The sequence below is a fragment of the Sceloporus undulatus genome, chromosome 1 (genome assembly GCF_019175285.1).
Source record: "Sceloporus undulatus isolate JIND9_A2432 ecotype Alabama chromosome 1, SceUnd_v1.1, whole genome shotgun sequence".
In the NCBI taxonomy this organism is placed as follows: domain Eukaryota; kingdom Metazoa; phylum Chordata; class Lepidosauria; order Squamata; family Phrynosomatidae; genus Sceloporus; species Sceloporus undulatus.
In genome coordinates this window covers 15740747-15760645 of record NC_056522.1, presented here as the reverse complement: position 1 = coordinate 15760645, position 19899 = coordinate 15740747, and the positions used below count along the sequence as shown (strand labels likewise).

The 19899-nt window shown below is 42.9% G+C and overlaps 1 protein-coding gene across 1 annotated transcript in view; it reads right to left on the bottom strand.

The window, feature by feature from the left end:
• The window catches only part of PSME4 (proteasome activator subunit 4), a 128408-nt gene that overhangs the window by 63144 nt on the left and 45365 nt on the right, over positions 1–19899 (bottom strand). Inside the window, 6 exon segments of the mRNA XM_042440031.1 lie at positions 293–385; positions 2059–2181; positions 5634–5708; positions 7125–7188; positions 10098–10247; positions 14909–14953. Of these exon segments, the coding sequence (XP_042295965.1) occupies positions 293–385; positions 2059–2181; positions 5634–5708; positions 7125–7188; positions 10098–10247; positions 14909–14953 (550 nt within the window).

Sequence of the window (19899 nt, the reverse complement as noted above, 5' to 3'; positions counted from 1 at the left end):
GTGTGTGTGTGTGTGTGTGTGTGTGTGTGTGTGTGTGTGTGTGTGTGTGTCCTGGAACTAAACCTCAGCTGATTCAAGAGCCCACTGCATTTGAAACAATACAGTAATGAAAAATGAGCAGAAGGCAAAACTTATATTTTTGGATCACACATTTGATAGTATCCAATACAAATGAATATTGTTTTTAGTTGCTTTTTCAATAAAACAAAGGACAACAATATCCCCCTCCAACTCAAACATTTAAGTTTTTAACATCAGCATTAGAAAAGAAAAATACATATTGTCTCCTTACCAACCAACGTCCATTATTTGAGGGGTGGTAAAATGATGCAATGCTTTTGAATAACCCAGACAAGTGCTTCTGTACAAGTTTGCTTGGTCCACCCTGTTCAGATAAAGAGAAAAAGAAGTTTTGTATTCCACCTTTAGGGATCACTAACAAAGTGATAATGCAGTCTTAACACACTTTGCAGCATTCTAGTAAGAGTGTCCTTATTCTCAGGCTGCATCCGCACTGCAGAAATTATCCAGTTTGACACTACTTTAACTGCCATGGATCAATGCTATGGAATTCTGGGATTTGTAGTTTGCTATTGAACTAGAGCTATCTGACAGAGAAAGGGTAAATGTCTCATAAAGCTACAGTTCCCAGAATTCCATACAATTAAAGTGGTGTCAAACTGGATTATTTCTGTAGTGTGGACACAGCCTTAGAAAGCAAAATCCTGGGGCCAAGAGGTTTGCAAATAGGTAAGCTACAACAATTCTAAAAATACAACATTGGAATTTACAGCTCCACTGTAAGGCAACTATTGCACAAGGCACCAAAGCTCATGCAAACTAGTTGGCAGTGTGTGTTGTTTTACAAAAAAATGGCTTTTCTTCAGGCAAACTGTTCTTAGTATTACTTAAAACATAGACAAAAAAGGCATGATGGTAATTCAAAGATTCTCTGGACAGTTGGGAAGGTACTAGTTTTTAAACATAATAGCAAATAGTGGACAAAGGATATGCTCTTGCAGTCATCTACAGTCAAAAGCAAGAGATGTGTAGCTCAATTTGTATTGCTTGGCTGACACACTACAACATAGTTATTGGTTAAGCCAGTAACAATAAGCCAAGCAGGTTTTGTCTATCCTGAATAACCTTGCCAAATTATAATTAGAATGTGTTAAAAAGTTTGCTGAGATCTTCACTCTTTAAATGAAACATTATTTTCAAATATTTCAAGGAACAGAAATAGTCCCACATCTTTCCTGGGCTGGAAATGTTATGGCCTTGACATACCACAGGATGTCTGTCTCTTGTGAAGTACTTGCTGTTGGCATGGTGCTGCTTTTATTATAATGCAAAGATGTGCAGCTTTTTTGCTCCAACAGCATCATGCAGCATCAGGAGGGTGTCTAAGGTCACATATAAAAAACAGAGCACATTGATGGGGAGGAGGGTGATTTAATCCCCCCCCAACACACACACACAGCATCAATGAGGTGGAGCTGCTTCTGGGTGGTTGACAATGGAGAGGCTAAAGCCTCCTCATTAACCCCCTTGATTTCAATAGGTATTGCTGCTTCAGTCCTGCCATCAACAGCATAGATACAGATATTGGGAGGGGCACTTCATCCTCCCTCCAGAAACCCCATGGACATCACTGCTTGAGTGCCACCATTAGCAGAGTGGAAGCAGTGATGCCAAATCAGAGACTCTGGAAGTTGAAGGGTAGGTTATACACCCTACTATAATCACCAAAAATAGATTATTATTTTTTTGTGGCCAGGCATTTCCAGCACCTGGATCACTAGAGAACAGAATGGGCTTTGCTGAGAAGTTAGCCATTCTGCCTCTTCCTATAAAGCACATTTCTATTTATTCCTGTGCTCTGGGGCCAGTCAAAGTATGTATCATCTAGAAAAAATACATTTTTTTCATATATGGTTAATCATATCGGCTTCCAAGTCACCATATAATAAGTATGGATAAGCCAAGATCCATGTAACTGGGCCATCTATTGGGGGGGGGGGGGAGAAGAAGACTATTAAAAAACCAAAAAGATGCTACCATCATTGCTGTGATCCACATAACTGCATGCCCTATGTCATATGCATTCGTTAGGAATCGTGGAACCAACACCTGGTTGCTTCCTACTGGAAGGTTCAAACTTCGTAGTATTCTGGTAAATATCTGTAAGACAGAATTTCATAATTATATAACAATATGCTAAGAATATTATCTGATTCTTGTTACCGTTATCCATGCATTTAAACACCATCTTATCAACTTTATCCACAAAGCATTCTGCCAGCAAACCACCTTTTTCTTTTGAATGGCATGGGCACTGCTTCTGGTACAAAGCTAGCTAGCCTGGTTCTTTCAGAACTCCTGGAACATTTTCAGATCGGCGATGAATTGTTCTGCAGTTTTTCAGCCAACCACACACTGTTTAACTGTGCCATTTTGAAATTGTTCTCAGTTTATGCATGCTACCGCTGCACAACAACTCCACAACTCTACAAATAGTTTAGAACTTCTCACTACTAGACACACATTCCTCACTAGTATCTGAAAAGCATCTACATAAAAATGTTGAAGAAATTCAACCATGTTATGCCACCAATTATCCTTTCAAAGTACTGCTAAACAAAAACTGAAGCTCATGTTCCCTTTCCCAGAATTAGCAGGTTTTCCGAAGAGCTTGGCAATAGCTAATGGTGCTGCAGGAGAGTTTTTAAACTACAGAACAAAATTTTATAATTAATTAAGAAATGAAATGCCTCAAGGTTCAGTTCTACAGAAATGATTTAGGACAGACTGTGTGAACAAGGGATGCTGGTGGTCATTAAAGGTTATATACTGTAACTACACTCATCCCTCCATATTTGCGGCTTTGATATTTGTGGATTTGATTATTCACTGATTTGATTAATATGTTCTCTCTAGAAATATCTAGGTCCTCCAGTGCAATTCTATGGACAACATTAACTAAAAGCTGCACTGAAAGACCTAGAGGTGCGTTACAGACCGCTGAAAAGCGGAGGCCTGTACCCGCCCCTTTCCCTGGGTTATCGGGGCCTCAGCTGCCAGATCGGCAGCCTCTGAGGCCCCGATCCACCACTTTCCAGGCTGGAAATGGAGCCCTGGTGGCGCAGTGGTTAAATGCCTGTACTGCAGCCATTCACTCAAAACCACAAGGTTGCGAGTTCAAGACCAGCAAAAGGGCCCAAGCTCGACTCAGGCTTGCATCCTTCCGAGGTCGCTAAAATGAGTACCCAGACTGTTGGGGGGCAAATTAGCTTACTTGCTAATTAGCTTACTTGCTGTTCACCGCTATGATCTTTGGAATAGCGGTATATAAATAAAACAAATTAATTAATTAATTAATTGGCCCCTTTCTCCCTTGCGTTGCTGGGCGCAGCCGTCTTGAAGGCTGCGCCCAGCGATGCAAAGTGGCACCGCAAACCAGGAAGGAGCTCCGAAACGGAGCTCCTTCCTGCTCTGCGCAAAGGGCGCACTAAGCGCCCTGGCGCGGAGTGACAACGTCACATCCGCGCCGCCCCATATAGAGGCGGCGCGGATGTGACGTTGTCATGGCGGCCCCCATGTGGAAGGGGAGCCGCCATTTTGTATGGACTCAGTCCGTACTAGGGTTAGGGGGGTGCGGAAGCACTGCACCTTCCTAACCCTAGTACGGACTGAGTCCATACTTAAAGGCCCGTCTGTAACGGGCCAGAGATTCCTAGAGAGAATACTCTAGTAGGCATTTGCAGTTCCTCTATTGCAGTTCTATGGTCAGTGTCTGTTGGATGTTGACACAGAATTGCACTGGAGGACCTAAAGATTCCTAGAGAGGTGTCCTCTCAGGTAAAAACATTACGTTTTTCTTATTTGTGTTTTTTCCTTATTCATGGGGGTCTTGTGCCCCTTACCCTAGCGAATACGGAGGGACAAGTGTACTAGTGTACAGCTTCATTGGCTGCCAGTTCGTTCCCGGGCACAATTCAAGATACTGGTTATATCCTACAAAGCCCTACATGGCTCAGGTCCACATTATTTGGCAGACCGTTTCTCCTGGTATGAACCTGCCTGGACTCTGAGAGCCTCTGGAGGAAGCCCTTCTCACCATCCCAACACCTTCACAAACACGTTTGGTGGGGACACGAGAGAGGGCCTTCTCAGTGGCTGCCCCTAGACTCTGGAACTCCCTGCCCAGGGAGATAAGAACGGCTCCCTCCTTGATGGCTTTCCGACGGCAGGTGAAGACCTACCTGTTCAAACAGGCATTTAAGGAATCATAAGAACAGGCAGGAATGTTGGACTAATTTAATCATTCTGTTTAATGCATGTCATTTAGCTATTTATTTTTTAAAATGTTTTAATTGTACTTTGTTTGTTTGTTTGTTTTTTAATTGCTGTAAAGCCGCTCTGAGTCCCAGTCCTGGGAAAAGAGCGGGATATAAATGAATGAATGAATAAATAAATAAAAATAAATAAATAGTAGAAATCACCAAACATTTTCATTAAAAGTGGGATACAGTCAGAGAAAAGGAACTTCTTCATTTATCTCTTTCCAGAGCTAGAGTTGAAGCTGGCTGGTGGATTCAGGGTGTTGAATTTCCTAAATTTAAATGTTTTCAAGTTGCCTCCCTGCTGCCAGCTCACTTTCTTCCCCACCCCTGTCACTCTTCAGGTACCACTGAAGACTGCATGTCTCTTCAAGAGTCCTACTTAATAAAAAATTAAATCTATAAGGCAAAAAAAAAAAAAAAAAAAAAAAAAAAAAAACCAGGAATAGCAGTAAATATCATGATATACCCTACCTGTGGTAAGACAGAAGACAGTAGGAAAAGGGAAAGGCTGGACAAGTGGACAGGCTCAATCAATGAAGCAACAGCTCTGAACTTGCAAGACCCAAGCAGGCCTCTTCATAACAGGATGACTTGGAGGTCTCTCATTCAGAGGATAAGCATTAAGTCAAAGTTGACTTGACGGCAATTAACAGCAAAAGCAATGCTGTTGATTTATAATTTAAGAGTTAATCATTATAGTTTAGTTATCATACTTTAATGGAAATGGCTGTTGTTATTGTTGTGTGCCTTCAAGTCATTTCCGACTTATAGCAATGCTAAGGCAAACTTATCATGGGGTTTTCTTGGCTAGTTTCTTCAGATGGGGTTTACAATTGCCATCCTTTGAGGCTGAGAGAGTGTGATATGCCCAGCATCGTCCAGTAGGTTTCATGGCCAAGCTAGGATTTGAACCCTGGTCTCCAGTCATAATCCAACACTCAAGACACACCACGCTGCCTCTCACAATGGAAGTGATAAAGCATGGAAAATAAAAATAGGGGAGGGACATCTTCAGTTACCATGGTCACAGAATGAATGGCTTTTTAAAATAAGTTTAAAAAAATACTAAGCAAAGGGTCTTATCAGTGGCTATTTAAAAAAGCAACATCTATTTTCAGAGTCATTAAGGGAACTCAGAAAACCTATCTCCATCCTACCCTATCTGTGAGCCTTCCTGAGGCATTAAAAACTACATGTAGTATCAGCAAAGAAAAAACCTGTTCTATAGGACAATCTTCTCACTGTTGTTTAATCTTAACATTCTTAGTACCTTCTCTTATTAGACATTACCTTTGGAATATAGGGATCCCAGTCAATGTATCCTATGTTGTCACTGGCCAGGCGAGCAAAAAGGTTGACTAGATGCTGGAAAGAAACCACAGACCACATTTTCATGACAAGAGCACACTTTTTTAGTATATGACTTACCGTAGCTCAGTGCTTCTCAATTATTTTCTGTCATGCCCCCCCTAGGAAGAAGAAAACATTTCACGCCCCCCCCCCCCGCGCGACTGAATAGATCCATTTGTCTATAAGATTGTTTATAAGTCACCTCTGCATAACCGAGCTTCGCGCCCCCTTTATGGAGCCTCACGCCCCCCCTGGGGGGCCCGCCCCACTATTTGAGAAACACTGCCGTAGCTAATGCTATTATTGTTTAGCATTAACATCAGTGTGTTGTTAACACAACCCCAGAGCTGTAGTGAAAAGTGGGGATGAGAGGGGGGCTTATATATGGCTAAGGAGATTATCACATGGGAGGCACAGCATCATTCTGTCCTTAAACACTGCTAATCGCACGATCAGGAGCTTAAGATGATCATACCTCCGTGTGGTACTACCACCCTTCTCCTGTGCGTAAAGTGTAATAGAGCTGTCCCTGTGTGCTTCTCCTGTCAGTACAGCGTAATGGAGCTGTAATTTGGTATTAAAAGGAACTTCCATTACACTTTACCAATGAGAGAAGCGCGCGGGGACAGCTCCATTACACTTTACACATGGGAGATGCATGGCAGGAGTGTGCAGGGGTGTGTTAATCTTTGGCCCCTGATCACGCGATTAGCAGACTTTAAGGATGGGAGAAGGACAGGAGTATGATGCTATGCCTTTCATGTGATAATCTCCAATGAGACAGAGAAACATGATGTCTTCCCCAGGCTAGATTATTAACACACTACTGATGTGAACACTCTCAAATCCAAGTTAATTTGCTTTAGAGAATCAGGGCTACATAAAATCCAATAACATTCACGAGAAACATAAGAAGAGGTCCTTTCCCATGTCTCCATGATTCTCCTGCATATTAAAAGTATGTCAAGCAGATCTTGATGCACCGGTGTGAATTAACAGAATTAGACATGACAGCAAGTACAACAGCTCACATTTGAACTTTCGGTCTGGGAAAATGCCCGCATTCCCAAGATACTCAAGGGTAATCAAACAATGCCCAGCAAACAAAATGTGGACGTCCAGTGTGCCCACGTTATATACGGGTGTGCCTTACACGACTTCCAGCATATACTGGAAGCTGTGCCAGAAGAAATTGTGCCATGCACCAGAAAGAGACCCCCATTGGCTTTAATGGGGCTTGAGCTTACACGGAATTTCCCTTATGCAAGGGGGGGGGCAGAATGGATCCCCCGCATAAGGGAAAGGACTACTGTTATTTGTTCAAATGGTGAGAGCTCTGAAATGGCCTTTCTGGCATCAAAATGTCTAGTTCAGTTGCCTACATGTCAGCTCCAGACTAACTAGGGGATGCGGGGGAATAAGAATACTTACCCCTTCCCATTGTGGAAGATTTTGAACTGAAACCCAAAGGCCTAGAAACTCATCAAACCAGAGCCTGCAAGATAACGAAATCAGACCAACAGGTTTTATGATGAACAGGTCTTCATCAGTCAGCACAAAAAGCCCAAGTAATCACTATCATAATTAATATTCAACAGCCCAATCCAGCAAACTAGTTCCACTAATACAACTGCTTCTGTCAACAGAAATAAGCAAGGAGGATGCTTCACTCCCTGCACCACCTTGTACACCCTCAAGATCTGCTCCAAAGAGCTAAAGGATTCTCCAAAGCAGATTTCTATGTGGTGCAACAGAGAAGAAAGAATGGCAGAGCCCCTAATGTGATATTTGGATGCCATTTTACTTAATAATTAAATGCCTCTTTTTTGTTGTTCTGAGTCTCCAGACCAATTCTAAGGGCCTCTCCTATGTTACCTGAGGCCCAAAACACACTGCAGAAATAATCCAGTTTGAGACCACTTTAACTGCCCTGGCTCAGTGCTAGTTTATTGTATTTTATTGTGACAAAAATACTCTCTGACAGAGAAGGCTACATGTGTCACAAAACTACAGTTCCCAGAATTCCCTAGCATTGAGCCAGGGCAGTTAAAGTGGTCTCAAACTGGATTATTTCTGCAGTGTGTTTTGTATGTATTTATAAAACATTCATTATACATAACTGGGCAGCTAGGTTGGTTGGCTCTATATTAGGAGCTGCATCAAGAAATTATTTGAATCAAAACAGCTCAGGGTCCCCCCCCCCCCTTTTCATTCCCTTTCAAGCAGTTCTCAAGAGACTTTGCCAATATGCATGGCTGTCCCTGCCCAAAGTCAAAATACCTTCCAAGGCTCTGTGCATGATTGAAATCTTCTTGAAAAGTCAATCTGCTAAAGGGCATACAGTGGAGGGAAATCTCTCACTCATTCAAAATTATTATAATTTTACACACATAACTCTTGAGTATGGCCAATGTCTTGAGTGTGCCTGGTGAAGTTTTCAACTCCTCCCCTCCTTTGAAAGAGTGGAGAACATACTTTTGAAACTTCTCTCCATTTCAATGAACATATGCTTTATGGCATGTAGAGCTTTTTATTTATGTACAGAAACACCAACCCTGAAGCTCTTATGACTAAAACCAGTCAAGCAGATGTTTGCATCCAGCCTAGTTCTTTTAAATTTACTTGACTGTCAAAGGAAAATTCTAAAGACCAACAGGATCTTTCTTTAGATTGTTAATATTACACTGTTGACAAAAGAGGCATCACATTGATTGTGCCCAAGCTGAAAGTAAAATCATAATGTGCCAAACCTATTCACACAAGTTACTGGCAAGAACATCAGTAAATCACTGCTGTGTCACTCCAAGATTCCAGTAGTTTTTAAACAAAGTACAGTCGGCCTGCCATGCTCCCCAAGGTTAGGGAGACAAGACTCCTGCAAAACTACAAATATAGTGTGCAGCAGCAGAAGCAAGAGTAAGGCCCAGTCAGCAGGTGCACACCTCAGGCTTGTGAAGCAGGTGGCTGGCAGCCCCCCCCCCGGGGGGGCAGGAGTAGGCAGAATGCACATATGGCGGGTGAGTGGCCACTGGAGCCAACCCCCCCCCCCCAAGCTTGCTGCATGCATATTCACACAACACTCAAGTTTGGGGGGGGGGGATGTACACAGAATGTGTGCCTGGCAGCCATGTGCCACCCCACCTCCTCCCCCAAAGCCTGTGGCCCCCACATGAATGTGCATACAACAGTTTCAAGCATCAAAGGGGTCAGCACACAGAAAGCGTGCCTGACAGTCAGCCGGCTGCCGCCACTAATCAGCCCTGAAGCCTGAGGCTGCCACTACTACAAGCCTGGGTAGGGGTTGCCATGGCCTCCAGGCATACACTCCTTGTGCTTCTTAGCCCATAGAAACACAGACTGAGCTAAGGTTGGTGGGTGGGGAGGTTAACTCAATCCATACTTCTGTCTGTATGGGCTAAGGAACCCAAGAGAAGCACCACTTCAGTCCTGGAAAGTGGGAGGAAAGTGGTCACGGCAGGACAATGGGAAACTTGTGACTGATCTAATACACGGATGTTAAACCAATGAACGTGGAGGGCCAACTGTACTGTATATCTAGCAATAGCAAGTACATTTCTATACCGCTTATCAGTGCATTTAAGCACTCCCTCAGCAGTTTACCATGCGTAAGCTAATTGCCACCAAGAAGCTGGGTAGTTCATTTTAGTGATCTTGGAAGAATGCTAGGCTGAGTTGACCCTGGGCTGGAATTAAACTAACAGCCTTATGGTTTGTGAGTAAGTGGCTGCAGTACATCTATGGACTCTTTTAACTTGCAAGAAGTAGACTTAAGTCTACAAAAGCTCATGCTACCAACTTTTTTCTCTCAGTCAGTCTCAAAGGTGCTGTAAGATCTCTTTGCATACTAATTGGAAGAAGCAAGTGATGGAAGCCAAGTTTTTTCATGCTGCCTGTGCTTCCAGGATTCTTCATGCAAAATGAAAAAAGTGGTGCTATTGGGGCAATAAGCTCTTTGCCAACCTTGAGGCTAGAGCAATCTCATCTCCTCCTAGGAGACAGGCCCTGCAGCCTGAAGTGAAAGTCTAAACATTGAAAGGTTTGTTTTGTTTGCTGTTTAAAGCTCCAATGTGATTTTATCAGTGTTTACTAGTACAGTACAACTACAATTGATCCAAGTCTGAATAGCAGATTTATGAAGAATCACGTTAGGCAGTGCCACTTAGTTTAACTTCCCAGCTTTAAATGGTAGAACTAGGATATCACCTCTATGAGGGTTAATTCTAAAAAAGCAACTCTTAGATGCATCAGAACACAACTATTAAGAGAATAAAATAATACTGCAGTCCTCTACATGCATTACAGTAGCCACCAGCTAACAAGCAACATCTTTCCAAACATCAGGTAATTTTGCAATGACATTATGAAATGCTATGATCAACTTACTTAAAACTCTTATCATGAAGTTCTGGAGGAAGAGTGGTAGGCAGAAACAGTTCAAAGTAAGTGATGGCCTTCTGCATGGTAACATCAAAGGGACACATTAATGGTCGCCATTCATCTAACATCTCTGCTGTAGCATTTTCTGGAAAATACCTGAAGACAAGAGAATTGTATTGGACAGTACACACAAGCAGTACTTTAGCAACACAGTTAAATGCATGGAATTCACTACCCCAAGATGTGGATACAACTACTAGTTCAGATTTTTCTAAAATTCATCAGAAAGAATGGACGATAGATAAGCAGAAACTATAAGGCACAATAGCTAAGTGGCTCCTCTGCGAACAGAGCAGTATTTTGCAAGTACAGTCCGTCCTCGCCTTACGCGGGGGATCCGTTCCGGATCCCGCCGCGTAAGGCGAATTCCGCCTATGCTCGAGCCCCATTGGAAACAATGGGGCTCGTGCACGGTGGCGTACGCGTGTGCAGGGCACAACGGGTGCGCGTGCCCATTCAATTGAATGGGACGCACCGCCCCTTCCGCCCCGCGCGCACCCTGTGGCTTGAGCGTGTATGCTCAAGGCTGCGTATGGCGCGCCCGCGTATTGCGCGGGCGTGCTGTATCTGAAACAGGGGAAGGAGATTATTTGTATATCTTGACTTTATCCTTCTGTAAGATATCTGACTGTCTATTGTTAGAAATAATCACTATTCTAGATAGATCTTTGGTCACATGCAGCAAGGCACTTCTGATGTTCTTATCTGCTTTCCTGCTGTGATGTCCCAGTTGCAAAATACTCTCTCCCCAAGGGCCCAATTGGTACCAACACTGGCTTAATTCTGCCAAGTAAAAACGTGGTATTTTATTAACACCCTTAGAGCCTAACTGATTTGCTCCAAACTATAAGCTTTATATTAAATTATTTTGAATGTTTAAAATTATTTTGACTCCTTTAAGTTTTTTTTTAAAATAGCTTTATTGTAGATTGCACTGAGATCCAATGAAATTTTTGTTAATAAATCATAAAGAAAGGATTAACCTTCTCGTGCACAAAGGGATTTGGGAGCCATGGAGGTCTGATACTCCACCATGCCCATCAGCCATGCCTTCCAGTAGGCACAGTATCTGGGGAGGGTAATAAGAAGTCCCATGCATGTACCAGCACATGCATACAAACCTCCTCCATAAAGGAGAGGGTCCCAACTGGCTCAGGATCCTCTCCTTTGCGGAGGAACTGTGCATGTTTCCAACTGTACATGGTCAGAGCTTTTGCTCATATTCAATAAATATGTAGGAGGTTTGGCCATGAGGCACAGCTCTGCTTCCTTCAGTACATCTGCTGGGACAGACAATAAGAGGAGAAATGGAAATTTCTTATATTGATGCTCATTAAATCTCCACAATAAATGATTAATACAGCAGGCTATGGTGTTGACAATATCACAATAATTGCTCTATTGTTTATAACTTTACTGTATACAATGCCCCATTCTTTATGCACTAGCTTCTACATTACAGGGTATAAAACAATGAGATCCACTATTCAAGGCCAGTCCATTAACTATAGCCCCACAACAGAAACAGAGACAGATTTATTTCCTTTCTTGATTGTCCCCAGAAAACAGTGGAGGGAGTCGTGGGCGCGTTACAGACCACCTGAATGCCGCCGCCGCCATTAGCGGTGCCGAGGAGCCCCAGCGGCCATACTGCGAGGCTCCTCAGCGCCGCAAAAAGAAGCGCCAAAATGGCGCTTCATGTTGCGGCGCGCTAATGACGCCGCAAAGCATAAAGCATGCCCTTTCCTAACCCTAGTACGTCCTGGGGACATACTTTACGCCTGTGTGGAACGGGCCATAAAATCCCTCCTCAAACCTCAATGTCTGGTCAATTACTGCGGCAGGAATCAAAATCTGTTCAGTTCAACTAACAGTACTAAATCAAAGTTAAGTGAAATAAACTAGAATCATAGAATCGTAGAGTTGGAAGAGATCGCAAGGGCCATCCAGTCTAATCCTCTGCCATGCAGGAAATCTAAATCAAAGCATCCCCAACAGATGGCCATCCAGCCTCTGTTTAAAGACCTCCAAGGAGGGAGACTCCACTACACACCAAGGAAGTGTGTTCCACTGTCGAACAGCCCTTACTGTCAGGAAGTTCCTCCTAATGTTGAGGTGGAATCTCTTTTCCTGGAGCTTGCATCCATTGCTCCAGGTCCTAGTCTCTAGAGCAGCAGAAAACAAGCTTGCTCCCTCATCAATATGACATCCCTTCAAATATTTAAACAGGGCTATCATATCACCTCTTAACCTTCTCTTCTCCAGGCTAAACATCCCCACTCCCTAAGTCATTCCTCATAGGGCATGGTTTCCAGACTTTTCCCCATTTTAGTCGGCCTTTTTGGACACGCACCAGTTTCTGGTGGCACTATAACTTCCCTTGATCTAGAAACTATACTTCTATTGATGCAGCCTAAAATCGCATTGGCCTTGTTAGCTGCTGCATCGCACTGTTGACTCATGTTCAAATTATGGTCTACTTGGACTCCTAGATCCCTTTCATACGTAGTTTCATTCAGCCAGGTGTCCCCCATCCTATATCTGTGCTTTTCATTTTTCTGCCCTAAGTGCAGTACCTTACATTTCTCCATGTTGAATTTCATTTTGTTAGCTTTGGCCCAGTTTTCTAGTCTGTTCAGGTCATTTTGAATCTTTATCCTGTCCTCGGGCGTATTAGCTATTCCTCCTAATTTGGTGTCATCTGCAAATTTGATAAGTATGCCCCCAATTTTGTCATCCAAGTCATTGATAAAGATGTTGAATAACACTGGGCCCAGGACAGAGCCCTGTGGGACCCCACTGGTCACTTCTCTCCAGGATGAAAAGGAGCCATTGTTGAGCACCTTTTGGGTTCGGCCAGTCAACCAATTACAAATCCATGTAACATTTGCCTTGTCTAGACCACATTTTACAAGCTTCTTAGCAAGAACGTCATGGGGAACTTTATCAAAGGCCTTAGTGAAATCAAGATATACGATATCCACAGCATTCCCTTCATCTAACAAGGTGGTAACTTTATCAAAGAATGAGATCAGATTTGTCTGGCATGACTTCTTTCTCTGAAACCCGTGTTGACTTTTTGTGATTATGGCATTGTGTTCTAGATGTTCGCAGACTCTCTTTTTAATGATCTGCTCTAGAATCTTTCCTGGTATAGATGTCAGACTAACTGGACGATCATTGTTTGGATCCTCTTTCTTCTCCTTTTTGAAGATGGGGACAATGTTTGCCCTCCTCCAGTCTGCTGGGACTTCTCCTGTTCTCCAGGAGTTTTCAATGATTATTGCCAATGGCTCCGATATTACATTTGCCAGTTCTTTTAATACCTTTGGATGTAGTTCATCTGGTCCTGGAGACATATTCGTTTAGGTTAAACAGGTATTCCTGTACTATCTCTTTACTTATTCTGTGCTGAAATATCTATTAAGTTTACATAGTACAGACATGATGATTATTTGAGCTGGTTAAAATAAATACAAGGCATCTTGGAGGAATGAAACTACAGTGGAACAGTCCACAGGACAACAAGTCCAGCCACCGTTCATAGGAGCGTCCATTTAGGTATGATGGAAGTTCTCAACAATTTTAGATCAGTTATATTCACAGATTAACCAAATACCTGTTCAACAAAAACAATTACAAAACCCTCATCATGAAGCAACTGAGACTCTGGACTTGCCTACAGGATAGAAAAAAAACTGAACTACACCCCACACCTGATGCGATCAGGAAACACAATGTACAGCCCTATATGACCAAACTCAGGGTATATTCATTCAATCAAGGCTTTAAAAATTCATGGTTTTCTCTAGATTTTGCAGGAAACTCTGGTGTTCCCTGCAGTGTAGGCTAGTGGATCTGCACTGGATTTGTGCATGCAGGGGGGGAGCAAGCAGGACAGATACTGCCCAGAAGCAACTGCCTTTTTTCCTCTGGCAGCTCCAGCCATCAACAGATTGCTGCCTGGTTGCTGCCATTTGATAATGTCCAGGCCAGTTCCCTGCCCAGAACAACATTTAAAGAACACCCCCCCCCCCAGCTTGTGAAGCGCCCAGCAGCATCTTGTTCTTCCCTCAGGGCATGCTAGCAGCAGTGGCACCAATGAGGGAAAAACCTTTCTGTAAATGTTGTTCTGGCCAGGAAATTGAGTTTCATCTCCCTTCGGCGCCGCTGCTGGCAGCACAATGTGAGAACAGAACAAGGCACCAGTGACCTCACAAGCAGGAAAACCTATCTTTAAATATCGTTCCAGGTAGGAACTGGCCCAGATATTGGTAAATGGAGGTGCCTGCCAGGTACTGCTCCATCTTGGCTCTGGAGCTGACAGAAGAAAGGGAACAGCAGCAAACCCAACATCCATATGTTTAAACAACTACTGCAGAAAAAACAGTTGCAGGGTGACTCCAGGGCAGATGCATGGCAGAACAGATGTGGGGTCCATTCAGACTTTCCCCCCAAGTGTAGACAACTCCTGAGAGAAAAAACAGGAAAAAATCACCTGCACAGTTTAAATTCATTCTTCATGTAGTTTCAAGAATGTAACATTTACAGCCCAAAGTGATTTGAACACATAGGACTCCTGTTCCTGGCTACATACATCATTGCCTCATGGACACACAAGACATCCCAGTTTCCCTGAAAGGCCTGCAGGACCCTCTGCCCAATAGATGCAGGTAGGGTTTGTCAACCAAGCCTTTAAAAGGAAACACAATACGTAAGTAGTACATTAAGGCTTTAAAAATTATGAAAGTACTTACGGTCTGCAGTTTTTCACAAGAGTTTTCAAAACACTTTCTACAGAGCTGGGAGGGAGGAGAAAAAAAGAAAGGTAATGTAAATTACACCATCCTATTTCAAGCAAAGCATATTAAGACAACTACATACTTGTACAAAATCTAAGATGATACCGGTGCAATTAGACACCATCTGTGTACATGCAGCAGTTAATCTTCCTTTACAATACAGACCTAATTACAAGGATTAAAACTGATTCACCGAATTCTTGACTTCGCTCTTTACTTCTCCTTGAATAGCAGATGGGCCAAATATAGGAATAACTACCAATACACCCACCTCTTTGTGTTTTGCACTGGACAGCCAAGCTACTATCACATTAGCAGGTTTTGAAATAGCATAGAGTCACACATTAGCCAAAAAAGCTGAGATATGAGGTATGTTGACAAATGTGTATCTTACCTGGAAACTTACTTGTCAATGTGTTTCCTATTAATATAAATGTTTTGAGTTAATGTATACTTGCAGTGTTCCTAGCAGAACTAGAAACTGTGTTTAAAAAGGTCATCCCTGGAACCCAAGGACTGTAGCAGCTACCAGCTCGTGAGAAAATATTCCTTTTATGGTCAAGATACTCATACACTGGCAACAGCTCAACTCCAAACTACTCAGGAAGATTACAGATTACAGTATCTGAAGTCACTTCAGTCTCTTTTCCAGCCCAGTTTTGATAACGAAAGCTCTTAGCAGTTTGACAAACAGAACCCTTCTACACTGCCTATCTTGGCTGGTGGGGCCCTATGCTTTGTTGTTCTGCTCCTACCTGGTGGTTTGACACAAGAATCCGGAGGAAAATTCTGTTCTCTTTCTCATGGCAATTTTGCTAAAGAGTTTCACTGGGACCTATTTTGTTCCTTATGCTTTTAAACGTCCTACAGAAAACCAAGAGGAAAATGGTCTGGCGATTTGAGGTATAGTTCAGAGCCAGCATAGTGTATTTGTTTGAGCATTGGACTATGATTCTGGAGACCAGGGGTCAAATCCTCGCTCAGTTATGGAAGCCCACTGAGTGATCTTAGGCAACTCATACTTTCTCAGCCTCAGAGAAAGGCAAAGGCATACCCCTTTTGAAGAAAACCCACAAAAGATTTTCCTTAGTGTCTCCATAAGTAAGAAATGACTTGAAGGCACACAATAACCATCATCAGGAAAATAGTGGTACAAGCTGCGCTGGTAACCTCATGCCTTGACTTCTGTAACGTACTCTACATGTGGCTACCCTTGTGCCTAGTTCGGAAACTTCAATTAGTTCAAAATATGGCAGCCAGATTAGTCACCAGGAGATCTAGAGGTGACCATACAACACCAATTTTAAAATCTCTTCACTGGCTGCCTATAAGTTTCCGGACACAGTATAAGGTGTTGGTAATGATCTTTAAAGCATTTCATGGCTTAGGTCTAGCCTACATGCGGGATTGGCTTCTTTCATATAATCTACTTATGTCCTCTAGGGAAAATTTACTACAGCCAACAGGCTGGCTGCAATTACCCAGAGGCCCTTTTCATCTGCCGCTCCCAAATTATAGAATGGCCTGCCAGAGGAGATCTGACATATTGGCTGCCAATCAGCTTCTGGGCACAATACAAGGTGTTGGTAATTACCTTTAAAGCCCTACATGGCTTGGGCCCGAGTTACTTGCGGGAACGCCTCTCCCTACATAATCCGCCTCACACACTCAGAACATCTGGGAAGAATTTGTTGGGATATTATAACACTAGATTAACCACAACTTCCCATAGAGCATTTACTGCCACAGCCCCTAAATTGTGGAATGATCTACCGGAAGAGATCCATCTTATCACCACATTAGAGGCCCTAGAGGCCTATTCCAGAGGGCCTATCCAGCTGATTCCGTATAAGAGACCGTGATTAATACTCCACTTGACTATGACAGTATGACTGAAAAAATTTCTGATGACTAGATTTTAAGGAACTAATAGGTCTGAGTAATTCAGTATTAGTATTTTATAGATTGTCTTTTTAGAATTGTATTATGCTGTTTTAATGATGTAATCCTGCTTCAATCCTTGGAAGAGGAGGGAAATATTATTATTATTATTATTATTATTATTATTATTATTATTATTATTACATTACCAATCTTAATGGCTTTAAAAAGGCTGCCAAGACGGATCTTTTCTGACAGACCTTCCCTGAGGAACTGACTCAGCCCACTGATATGCACTGTCCTAATGACAGTGATATCCTGTTCTTGTTGTGATTGTTTTAAGTATCTTAACTGTATTTTATTATAGTCATTGTTATGTTGTAACTACTATGTTGATTTGTTTTAAGAAGGGAGGGGACAGTGGGATTTATTTTATTGCATTATATGGTTTTTATTGATGTAAGCCGCCTCAATCTTGTTGAAGAGGTGGGACAGAAATAATCATAATCATAATCAATCTGCAAGTGACACCAGTTCTATTTTTCCTTTTCCTCTAAGTTCTGATATAGCAGAAGGCATCTTGAACATGTGCCTGAAGTTCCCAACACTGTGAATGGCAGTTAATAAGCCCAAGTTTTAACTAGATGAAACCTAAGTACTACAAACAGGACAAAGTACTAAAGCTCATACTCTAATGGATGGCATCGCATTCTCCCTTAAGGGTTAAGTTTCTAAGCTGAAGAAAGCATTTAAGTCTATCCAAATGTCCTCTGTAATGCAGAGCATCTTTCATCAGTTTTTATTGGTGTGCCATGTACATGAATCTCTTGGATAAAGAAGATCTTGCCACAGTGATCCACACTCTCAAAATATCAGGGTTTGACCACTGTGATAAGCTAGCCATGAACCCACTTTTGAAATATAGGTTTATCTTTTGAAGAGTGTTTGGAAACTGCAAATGATTTTAAAAAAAAAATAGCTATAATATCATAGACCAGATCACCTACAAGGATCACAGCAAATCAACACTGAAAAAATATAAACATTTATTGTATAGTTCTGCTCAATTGTAAAAGCCCCCCACCGCTTCATTGCAATGGCTTGGGAATAACGTATTTTAAGACACTATCTCCTCCCATCTTAATCTGTTTATTCATTCAGGCAATCAATAGAGACTCTGATCCACGTACTCTTTCCTTCAAAAGTGGGGTTCATGCTAAGAAGAGAGTTTTCCTCATGTGGTTTTAAGCCAATGAAATGGCATCCCCTGATACCTTTACTGCTTTAAATGTTTCAGAACTTTTCTTTATAACTATTTATTAGTTCCTGCTTCTTTGTTATCTTAACTGCACTATGCTATGCAAAAATGTGAAAGGATGAACAACACATGGGAAGATAAAACTTACAAAGATGAACCCCAGATTTTAGAAAATTAAAGTGAAAGCTGTTCTCAAAGCAATTGGAAAGAACAAATCACTAGGAACAGAAGACACATTAATAGTACTGCTACAATCCACACAGATAGAATCAAGTTTAGTTTGAACCAAAATCTGCCAACTGAGATGAAAAACAAAGCAGTGGCCAACAGACAAGAAGCAATCAATATATCTATCCATTAAAAAAACGAGACACAAAAGATTGCAGCAGTTACAAAACCATCACACTAATTTCCCATGTAAGCAAAGTCATGCTCAAAATTCTACAGTAAAGACTCCTACCATATATGATGCTCCAGAGGTACAAGCTGGATTCAGGAAAGTACGAGGCACTAGGGATCATACTGCAAACATATGTTGGATAATGGTGCACATCAGGGAATTTCAGAAGAAAATCTGCATGTGCTTTTTCGCCTATAGCAAAACCCTTGGCTTCATAGATCATGAAAAGCTATGGCTTGCACTAAGAGGAATGGGAGTGTTACAACACCTGATTGTCCTGATGTGTAACCAGTAATCAGGACAAGATGCTGCCATCAAAACAGAATACAGAGAAACAGAATGGTTCCAAATCAGCAAAGGGGTCAGGCAAGGCTGCATACTAACACTCTATCTATTCAACCTGTATGCAGAAAACATTGTACGCAGAGCAGGCTTAGAATTAGAAGAAGGAGGAGTGAAGATAGGAGGAAGGAACATTTAAAACCTAAGATAAGCAAATGACACAATCTGCTAGCAGAACCAAAGGAAGACCTGGAGCATTTACTTAAGGTCAAGGAGGAAAGTGCCAAGGTTAGATTAATGCTGAACATCAAAAACAAAACAAACAAACAAACAAAAACAATGACCTACAACAAGATCTACAAGAATTCACCCTAGACAACAAGAAAACTAAAATAGCCAAAGAGTTCCCATACCTTGGTTTAAATCAGGGGTCGGCAACCCCCAGCCCGCGGGCCGGATGTGGCCCACGGAGGCGGCAGGGACAGCCCCAGCCCGGTCCTGCCGCCTCCTCCTCCACCTCCTCCTGGGCCGCGCGACTGTGCTGCCCTCCTCCTCCTCCACCGCGCGGAGGAGGAAGAGGAGGCAAAGGGGGAAGCCCCGCACCGCCCTCTCCACCTCCCCGTGTGGCCCCGCGCTGCCCTCCCCACCGCCCCGCATGGCCCCGCGCTGCCCTCCCTGCCTCCCTGCGGGGCCCTCCTTGCGGCCCCGCGCGGCCCCGCGCTGCCCACCTCCTTCTCCTCTGCCTCCTCCGCCCCGCCACCAGGCTGCACAGCACATGGAGAAGGGGGGAGGAGAAGGAGGAAAAGGATTGGGAGGAGAAGAAGGAAGAGGAGGAAGAGGAGAAGGAAGAGGAGGGGGAGCAGAAGAAGGAGGAGGAAGAGGAGGGGGGAGCAGAAGGAGGAGGTGGAGGAAGAGGAGGAGGGGGAGGAGGAAGAGGAGGAGCAGAAGGAGGAGGTGGTGAGTGGCCAGAGGCCTCAAGGTTTTTTTAAATTTTATTTTGTGTGCTTTAAGTGCTAACAAGTCTCCCTTGCTTTGACAATGATAGTGTGATGATGATGATGATGATGATATGAGTCAGCTTGAGAGGCATGCAGGCACTGTTTCTTAAGCCGAGAGAGTGTCACC